At 51.0% G+C, this 10,505-nt stretch overlaps 1 protein-coding gene across 1 annotated transcript; it reads right to left on the reverse strand.

Moving 5' to 3' along the window:
* Nucleotides 1-264: 264 nt before the first annotated feature.
* Nucleotides 265-8,431, reverse strand: SLITRK4 (SLIT and NTRK like family member 4). Its single transcript, XM_056130177.1, has 2 exons — nt 8,263-8,431; nt 265-4,783 (listed from the first exon to the last, which is right to left on the reverse strand). Exon 2 carries the CDS (start codon nt 4,731-4,733, stop codon nt 2,217-2,219), a length of 2,517 nt encoding a protein of 838 aa, XP_055986152.1. The 5' UTR covers nt 4,734-4,783; nt 8,263-8,431; the 3' UTR covers nt 265-2,216.
* Between the last annotated feature and the right edge of the window lie 2,074 nt (nt 8,432-10,505).

Below are 10,505 nucleotides of genomic sequence, written 5' to 3' on the forward strand. Positions count from 1 at the left end.
CTTATGAAACTGCAGATGAGAAAAAGTTGTTGGGCACATATCTTAAGATCTTTCTTTTAAGATAGGAAGCAAGTATTTGTTTTTAGTTTTTTTAATATTCATATAAAGTTCTCACAAACATTGTCATGAAAATCAAAATTCCACATTAAAGTTTGAAGAGCACCAGCACACACGTATGGAGACCAAAGATTCAGCTATTAAAAAAAGTTCCAAATAATCTATATGTTTTCATATATACCTAACAGGCACGCGCGCACACACACGCACACACACACACACACACACACAAATGTACACACACCCTCCAAGAATGCCAAGTTGTTTGTTTGTTTGTTTGTTTTATCTTGGAACAACCACAGAAAGCCCTGAAATTAGTAATTAATAAAGAGGCTTCTGTTCCAACGTGAACCATAATATCATTTTGGAAGCTGTACCAAAACATCTGCCACTTGAAATTCATGAAGAATGTCTATGTTTACTTTCTCGGTCATCTTACTGAATAACACTGTAGTTATAAGAGATTGAGCACAAAAAGTATACATACGCAGGCAAGCCAAGAAGGCAACGTGTTTCTGAATCTTACTTTGCTAATTGGGAGCTCCTGAAAAATCTTCAAATCTCTCCCATTGTCGAGTACTTCCTTCCTTCCTTTGATCAATTTCAACTTGGAATTAACAGCACAAGCAAACACAGTGGCATGTCATTTGTAGTTGCAGACTGAAACTCTTCTGAGACCAATGAAAGCATTTTACAGTGTGGCTTTGATAGCCAAGATTACCATGATGTTTACTGTCCTACTTGATTATCTGATAGTAGTCAGAATGTTGAAAGAACAGGATACTGATGCATACAAGATATAACTATTTACCTTACTCATTAATTTTTTTAAATATTTGTAGTGAAAACTATTTGAATTAAGCTCAGAGAATCCTGAAAAGCAAGACAACTTTTTGATGGCAAATAACAACTGTCCCAGACACGATACTATAAAACTAAGGAACCTATTTTAAAATGCACTGTTGGTAACAAATCTGAAGATAGTATGCTAAATTCTCAAGAATATCACAGAACTGGTATTTTGTTGTTGTGGTTTTTTTTTGTATTTTCATTTCTTTTTTGTTTCTTTTTTTTTTGTTTCTTTTTGTTTTGTTTTTAAATCATACCTGATCACAATGTCCAGAATATTTCTGTACACTTACGCTTCAGTTTGGTATATTTTTCTGTCTGAATTTATGCTTCTTGATAAATTCCCTGTGATCAGGAAAACAGGCATATTAAATACATATTAAGGAGTACATATTTTCCTATTTAGTATACAAAGTACTTCATAAATATGAATTATGTTACAAAAATAGCTTTGGGTGCGCTCACACGGTAAGCACTTCGCTAGTTTTGGACAACCTTTAAGGATTGTGGGTATTTCACATAACTGAGAACAAACTCTAATGTCAGTTTTAATTTGAGCCATATTTAATTCTGATAAACATCACGTATTTCTTCAAATCACCACAAATGCTATGTAACTCACATTGATTTTTTTTCTCTTTTAGGTTTTTGTATAGACAGGTAATACTTAAAGTGTTCAAATTTATTTTATAGTTCTGTAATGCATGGTATATTTTAAACAAATATTTGCACAATTTAACATTATAAATCCAGCGGTTTCAAGATGCAGGCCATAAAGGTTACCGATTTACAAATACTATCGAATGTTCTCTCTTTGCATGCTTTTTTTTTTTAAACTTTTCAGATAATCTTTACACAGAGTTGTTACAATGCCACAAATCAAAAGGATTATTCCAGTTCCACCAACTTAATCTACGTGCAAGATGAAGGACCCAGCTAAGGTACAAACACTGGTACCAGTTTTCTTGAGTTTGCTTTACAAAGCACAAAGAGACGGAGGTTTTGCATTGGGGAACAAAACAAATTTGCCTCTTTAGGTTAAAGTCAAAGCGTTACGTATATAAAGCATCCCTTTGGCAATAGAGTTTGCAGTATCCCCACAGGACTCCACAGTATAGGTTTTGTGTAGTAAAATCGATTAAGGAAATTCTCTTCTACTGGACACTTCTTTGCAGCTACAGTTAATGAGACACCCTTGGAAACACCTGCCTCTATGCCTATTGATAATATAGTATTTGGACGTGACAAGTCAACAAAAGGCACTTTCATCATTAAATAAATGTCCTCTGTCTGCAGTAACTTTGCATGACCTAGATCTTGTTCAAAGCTGTTTGCTCTTCAAGGACCTGTAGGTAGTCAGGAGAATTCTGGAGTTTGGCCTTCAGTTCAAAATACTCGCTGCTCTTCCTCGGCTCCACAACGATTTTACTGTGGTTGCCGCCTATTAGTGACTTCTTGTTTTTTTTGTCTTGCTGCTTTTCCGGATAGCGGATCTCAAAGCCACTGACGCCGATGCTGTTGTATTCCTTCTTGTTCTCCAGAAAATTCTGAATAAACACGTTGGAATCTCGGCTTGGGAATAACTCATCCAGCTCATCGATGGTGCTCAGTCTCTTGCGGGTATCCACGTGCAGTAAATCTTTCTCCTTGTCAGCCACGTTTCTCATCATGACTTTCTGTCCTGGGGGGTCGGAAAACATGAAGCCCGTTTCAGACTCTTTCAGGCCGCAGGTGTGGCTCTTGCTCATCTGCTCGATGGTTTGTGGGATGAACGCTTCTGTGCTCAGAGTGTCCTTTTTGGTGCTCTTGTGGTCATGCTTCCGCATCTGCAGGGGTATGGAGCCGCATTCGGGATTTCCCAGGCCTTCGTGCTTGGCCGTGGGCTTCTTGTTTCTGCGCAGCACGAAAACAAGAAGGCAAAAAGCCACAAAAACGGTGAGAATCAGGACCACTAAGATGCTTAGGATTAAAATAGACAGAGGCACCGGGCCACCAGGAGGACTTCGAACGGGGCCCAGCGGAGTGGTGAACGTGATAACAGGTGCCGGGCTGGTGAATGGCGCAGATGGCTTGTTCAAGAGCTTGGGACATAAAATTTCATTTTTGAGGGACTTCAGCTCAATGTTGGCAAACTGCACAGGTGTCTCGCATCTCAGTTCTTTCACGACAATGCCATCGTTCAATTTCTCCAGCCACAGCTTGAGTGCCACCAAGTCACAAGTGCAGTCCCATGGATTGCCCTCCAAGTCAATTTGCGTCAGAGTCTGCAGCTGATCAAGGACCCCGCTGACGGGAAGGTACATGAATTTGTTGTTTCTCAGGTTCAGTCTCGCCAGGGGTGCTCCAGAAAAAATGTAAACCGGCAGGCTCTTTAAGAGATTATTATTTAGGTAGAGCAACTGCAAATTTGGCATTGAGTCAAAAGTGCCAGCTAAGATTTCCTTAATCAAATTGTATTCCAAGTACAGATACTGCAGGTTATGAAGGCCAGAGAATATTTCAGGATAGAGTCTTTCGATCTGATTGCCATTGAGATACAACCTGCGCAAATTAGTGAGATTGTGGAAAACGTCCCCTTTGATTGCCGTAATCTGATTGCTGCCTAAATGAAGCAAATCTAGTCCTTCAAACTCAGCAAAGTCCGAAACGTCCACATCTTTGATGCTATTGCCATTGACATGCAACTTCTTGGCATTTAAAGGTTTCGGTATCAGTTCGGACATGGACTGGATGTTTTTCTCTTGGCAGTTAACGCTCAGTCCCAAATCGGAAGGGTGCGTTTTGCAGAAGCAAGGCGCCGGACAGGGTGTAAGAGGCGGCACCCTGGTCTGGTAAGACACAATCTGACTGAGATTGCGATTGGACAGGGCTTTGCCAGCCACGATGCCAGAGATCTTGGATGGGTTTGTCGTTTTCGGTGGCTTGGTCACTAATCGGTGTAAGGATGTTTGGGTGGTGTGACCATTGGGGGTGGTGTAGCCATTTTCCACCTGAGATGGAGGCAGAATTCGGACATCAAAGTCACTCCCTGTGCCCATGGGACATAATTCTTGCTTGTTGGTTTCTTTTAAAAGCCTGCCATATAAATCGCTGGGGGTTTCGCAGATAGCCTCGCCTATGTATATGTTATAGGGCATGTTCTCTAGCCAGGCTTTTAAAGGCAACAAATCACAGCTACAGTTCCAAGGGTTATCTTCCAGCTGCAACTCAACAACTCGGCCTATGTGCTCCAGAACTCCAATGTAAGGGAGCTTCTGGATTCTGTTCCCTCGTATGTCCAGATGGGTCAAAGATGCAAATCGGAAAATATTATCAGGAAGGAATGAAATCAGATTGTCATTAAGAATGAGAACTTTCAGTTTGTGGAGCTTATTGAAGGCTCCTCGTTCAATATACTTGATTAAATTGTAGTCAGCTTGGAGATACTCCAAGTTCTCTATGCCAAGGAAAGTGTCAGCTCGGAGAATCTTTAATTCATTGTTGTTCAAGTGCAACTGCTTTAATGCACTGAGCCCAAGAAAGGCTCCTCCCTCTATATTCTGCAGTTTATTATTTCCCAACTGCAGGGAGACTGCATGAGAGAAATTCACGAATGTACTTGGATAGAGGATATTTAAGAAATTGTTTTGGAAATTGAGATGATAAAAATTAGACCAAGGTGGCTTCAACTGATTTGGTCTGTAGACTGAAACCTTCTCACAGTTCACATAGAGCACATTCTCAACCGACACACAGGAACATACATTGCAAATTTCCACCGATATGTCAGAATCTGCATTTGTCGACGAAATCAGGGCTGACAAAATCAGAAAGAGCCAAAGAAACATCTTCTTGCAATCAGCAAACAACGTTATGCTTCTGAATAAAGAGAAACAATCTAAAAAAAAAAAGAAGATTTTTTTCAATGATCATAACTTGAAGAACTGGGTTTCCACTCATACCACAGTGAACACATGGCTACAATTATTTGCTTTGCATTGGTTAAGGCACGGGAAAACTTCAACGGAGTACTCTCACCCAGTTGAATCCGAGCCAGCAAAAACGCCACCATACATTTTATTTCGGTAACCTGTGGCTTACACACAGTTTACGTGTGCAGAACACACATCAGAGAGGAAGTGAAAACCAAGAAGATTGTTAAAGCAGCTTTCAGTGTCCTGTCTGAGAAAATCTTTTTTTATACCTGGACCACCAAACTCTACCCTTGCACGCTGATCTAAAGCTTCCTATGTTGCATGTCAGATGCCCTATCCCATACCACCAAGTGTGCCCTTGTGGTTAACTCCACAAAAGCATTTCAGACTGCAGCTATTCACTCTCTGGAAAGGGATATGGTTGAGCTTTAAGCTCATAGGTAAGCATATGGCCATAGAGTAGTTCCACTGCTGAATGCAGCTGCCTGAGGGGAAAAAAAAAGATTACCCTGTGAGATTCTAGAAAAACAACCTAGCCTCCTGGAGATGGCCAATATTTTTGTTTGTTTGTTTCTCTAGGTAAATAAATGGTGCCTGGTTTCCTGTCATTCATATACCAAACAGGGGAAGGGGACAGGGTGGGGCGGAGGTGGGGGGAATATTGTCTTTGGGCCCCTATAGGTAATCCTCCTGGACTTGGCCCCGTCTGCCTGATGTCCCTAGAGCTTTCTCCACCCCAAGAACCAGAACCCGGCTTCTCTGCCTACCTGGCCCTGTCCTACTCTGTGAGGTGCCACTTGACACCCCGATATTTCACACTGCATGCGAATGTAGATTTGCCTCATTCTGACCACAGACTGCCAGGACACACCACAATCCTGAAGGGACTCTAATTAGCGGCACCAGATGCATTCAGCCCAGCAAATGTTTGTTCTAAAATCACACACCCTCAAACCTCTCCCCAATCCTGAAATTGCCACCACGGTTCTCTCTCTCTCCAAGCAAATAAAGAATCACTTGGTGAAGTTTACTGCTTTACCAATGAACTTGGAACCAGTTCCTTCAATAACTGCAAGCATCCACAAACCTAGACAATGTTTCACCGCAAAAAAAAAAAGATGAAACAGAACAGCAAGCTGGGTGCTTATTATGGATACAATTTCAGCCATGGATTATCTTTTTCTATCCCGACTATGGGGGAAGCTGACTGTAATTTCAATATGGTACCCCCCATATTTATTTCATAAAGAAATTTTCCCTGCAACACACAATGAGGGAATGATAAGTAGAAAAAAAAGTGTCACAGAGAAAGTCCTTTGTTTATTTTGCCCACGCGGAATCAGCTGAGATAAAGCCGAACCTGCCTCAAGGTAGATGATCCTTGAGTGAACCCAGGACTTTTTCTTTTCTTTTCTTTTTTTTCCCTATAAATACTTTGATTCCTAATCCAGCCTGGCTGTTCCTTGGCTGCCATCAAGATACATATGCACTCTCCCTCATCACCACACTAGCTTGACAGGCCGTGCAAAAAGAAGTCATAATTCTTAAGCATGACATCATCCAAACCAACTTTCATTGTAAAATTAAAATTGCACTTGATCGCTTTTTCGCTTGCCACAGATTGGCTTTTCAACAGTTATTCTGGCTCCTGAGTCATGTCTTGTTACTACCCACCCTACCCCACCCCCCACTCCCGAGAAATCAAAAGCCACCGAACTGAACTTGGATACAAAACAAACCAAGAGGAGGAAAAAAATCCAACACATCACCTGAAATCAACCTAATAACAAGCAAGCACCAGAAGCTTCAACACATCTGAAATTGCATAAGGAGCTGCGCGGCTCCCCAAATTTTTACTCTAAGTCCAAGATGAGGGGGGGGGTAAGGCACAAGGACGAGCTAAGAAGTTCCCCAAAGCAGCTTGTGTGAAACTGAGGCGGCCTCGGGCAGCTGGGGGGTCCAGGCGAGGGAGAGGATGGGGGGCTCGTCAGCCAAGGAGAGAGCGGGGAGAAGGACTCATGACCCAAAGAGCTAGGACTCAGGAAAAGGGATAGGGGTGCCAAAGGCTAGGAGCAGGGTGCTAGAAAGAGAAACGGAGCATTGGATGTAGGCGAAAGGGATTTGACAGAAACACATGCCAGGTTTAAAATCGGAGGTTGGGGGGATGGGGAAGAGGAAACAGAGAAACGGGGGGAAATAGAGGGGGTGGGGAAAGTATGAGTTGGGGATCTCGACCCCGACACACCGTTCTGGGTGCCCAGAGCGACCGCGTCTCCCTCTTTGCCTGTCCCCTCTCGGTCTCCGCGCTCCGCCGGACGCCCTTCTCCCGCGGCCAACCTTCCCCCCAATCCGGCATCCCCCCGGATGCCCCGTCCGGGTGCCCTGGAGGTTGGGGGTGGGGGGATCAGTCGCCCCCGGAGGAGGGCGAGGGCCGAGGTGGCTCGTGGGAGCCGGCCCCGGGAAACGGCCGCTCGCCCGCGGTGCGCTACCTCGGGCCGGCGGCGGCGACGCGGGTACCGCAACGTTTTGCCGCATGCCGGTGACCGGAGCCCGCCCGCGGCCCCCTCCTAGATGCCCGGCCCGGGCGGCGGCCCCGGGGGTCGGACGACGGACGCAGGGACCGACGCTCTCCGCCGCGCTCCCGTCCCAACGCCGGCGGCAGCCGGAGTTCCCGTCCGCTCCCCCGGCCCCGGCGTGCGGGCCACGAGGGCGCCAGCCCCCGGGACATCGGAGGGACGCCAGTGACAGCCGGAGTGACCCCCACACCCACCCAGGCCCGGTGGCCCCGTCGTCGAGAGCCGCGGCTCGGGATACCCCCCCCCCGCCCCCCCAGTCCAGGCCGGCCCCGGGATGCTCTGCTCACCACGCCGGGAAGCCGCGTCGGCTCGCGGGCAACGGCAAAGTGGCGCGGCCGGCGCTCTACGGGCGTTTGCGGACGTTTGCGGGCGTTTGCGGGCGTTTGCGGGCGCCCGGACTTCCCCGCCCGGCGCTCTCGGCTTCCGGCTCTCGGGACGGGGCCGCCGATGATCAGGCAGCGGCTCCCGGGAGAGCGCCCCGAGCCCCGGATCCGCGTCCGCCTCGGGTGGCCGCCGGGGTGTTGGGGGGGTTGGGGGGGGCGGAAAACAAAGCCCCGAGCCGCGCTGGCGGCCCCGACAGCTCCGGGAGCCCGGACCGATGCCGCCCGCTCCGCCGCGGATACTTGCGACAGCGCCGGGGCCGGGCCGGGGGGCACAGCGCACCCCGCCAAACCCGGCCGACCCAAACTCCAAATGAGGATACCGACCCCCGCGGCCACACACGCGCACACACGCTCACACACGCGCACACACACACACACACGCGCGCACACACGCACCCGCACCCCGCGTGGCCGAGCTGCTGGGCGAGGAGGGGGCAGCCCTTTTGGGGAGGTTGGGGTGCAGGCCGGGGGTCCCCCACCTACCCGAGCCTGCCGCCGCGCGCAGGTCCCGCCGTCCCGGCCCGGGGCTGTGTGTGCGGGAGCCCGACTGGCGCTCCCGGGAGCTCGGCCGCCAGTCCACGCCACCGGCCGCCCTCCAGGCTCGCAGGCGGGCAGCCGCGCCGCGCGCGCTCCCGGCCCAGCCCCGCGCGCGCCCCCGCCCCGCGCACACGGGCTGCACCTTTCCAGCCACGCGCCCAGGCCCCGCCCCCGCCCCGCCCCCCGCCCCCTCCCGGGGCCCCTCCGCCCCCTCCGCGCGCCCCCACTTCATCCCCCCCACCCCCGACCCCCAGCGCAAAGGCGCCCTCTGCTCCCGGCAGACCCCTTCCCCCTAGGGGAGTGGTAATGGTAGCGGGGTGCTGACACCCCCCTAGGGAGGAGCGACCCCTTTCTGCACCACAGGAGACCCCCGTGCCTGGCTCCGGCCTCCCCCCACACACCCCCGCCCGCAGACACGCACCCTTAGGTCTCCCCCGCCCCCCCCCATCTCCTAGGAACGGAGGCGCACTCACACACACACGCACACGCACACACACGCGCGCACACACGCACACGCACACACACACGCACACGGCATCCCTTGGGGAGAGCGACCCAGAACCCGGGCAACAGCCCCCGCAGAAGCCCGGGGGGTCGTGGGGGCCGTGGGTCGGGGCAGCTAGAGAGGGGCGTCGAAGTCTGCGCGGAATTGACTAATCCCAGGACCAAGGGGGGTGAGTGCCCAACAATGACCTGCCCGAGCCACAGTCCCACTCGGACCGTGGGGCCGGGGATACCCCGCGCTAAGGGTGGCACCCGCCCCGCGGCCCCCCCCCCCCTGCCCCGCAGCGCCGAGGGCTCCGGGGAGTCCCCGGTGGGCGGCGGGCGACAGCATCAGCATCTCCTGAGGACCCATTTCCCGGGCTCCTGTAGTATTCGCACCCCCCCCACCCCCTACCTGTCTGCGCGCGAGGGGCTGGGGGCTGGCGGGCGACAAGTGTGAAGCTCGCACCCAAAGTAAGACTCTTGGCGTGTGTGGGGGGGGGTGGGGGGGGAGGTGGCGGGGAAGTGGGGGGTGGGGGGGTGCGGCGGGAGACGGGTTAATTCTTCGCACCTTCTAACTCCGGGAGCGGCCGGTGCGGAAGGGGTTAAGGCGGGCGGGCTAGGAGGGAACTGGGGGTGGGGAGCGGGGAGCGGGATGGAGCGCGAGAGGTGTGGGACCGGGAGAGATGCCGCACTCGCGACCAAAAAAAGAAGGGGGGGGGGTGAAAAAATCCGCTTGGGCTACTGAGCATGCCCAGTGCCAGGCTCCAGCCCTATAAGGGAGGCTTTGTGTGCGGTCCGCGTCTCCCGGCTCGGCCGGGGACCCGGAGGCCCGTGGGCTTGGGGGGTGGGGGTTGGGGGGGAGAGTGGTGCTGAATGGGAGACTTTTAGGGGCTGGGGGCTAGCTTCGGGACAGTGCGGAGAGGTCTGCGGAGGGGGACCCCGCGGGGACCCACCCACGGGATACTTGTGATTGACCCAGAAAAGGAGAAGAGATGCACTTGGGAAAGTCTCCTTAGCATCCCCTGTACCCGCCCCCCTCCCCCGCTGCGACTGTCAGGTCTCTATCTTGGAGGTGTTGGCTTTGGAACCTCCAAAGTCCCCGAGGCTGCAGATGCAGGGCCGGGAAGGACCCGGGACCCCCGATTCTCCCGGGCTCCTGTGTTCGTGCTCTCCCGGGGGCAGGGCTGATCAAACCCGCTCAGCAGGCAGAGGGCTAATTGAGTTCATAAATTTGGTAAGAGAGTGCCCCGCGGGGTACAGGAGAGTGGGGAAGTTGAGTCTCCCCTTCTCTGGCTCTCAAGCTTTCCTGGGAAGATGAGACTGAAACGTGGGCGTCTTTGACTCCCCAACCTTGCTGTTTTTGTAAGGCTCTGGACTGAGCCAAGCAGTCTTCTCTTTCCTTGGTGGCCCTAAAGTGGCTTTAGGTAAATAGAGCTATGATATAAATGGGAGGTGTTTGCGGGAGCTCTTGGGAGCCCCGTACTGTGCCACTTTGCAGGTAGAAACTGCAGGAAGCGTTCCTTAGAACGTGTGATCTGCCTAATGGACTCATTCACATTCCAGTAGCTCCAACCACAATAGGATCTAGACGGTGCCTCAGAAATGCTTTTGCTTAAAAAAAAATGAAAAACTCTTTAAGCTAAAACTAGCAATAGCTTTGAATCCAGAATTTGGCTGTGTGCCTGAACTCCTACAGTTAAACA

Source organism: Sorex fumeus, unplaced genomic scaffold, assembly GCF_029834395.1.
Source record: "Sorex fumeus unplaced genomic scaffold, SorFum_2.1 ptg000075l, whole genome shotgun sequence".
In the NCBI taxonomy this organism is placed as follows: Eukaryota; Metazoa; Chordata; class Mammalia; order Eulipotyphla; family Soricidae; genus Sorex; species Sorex fumeus.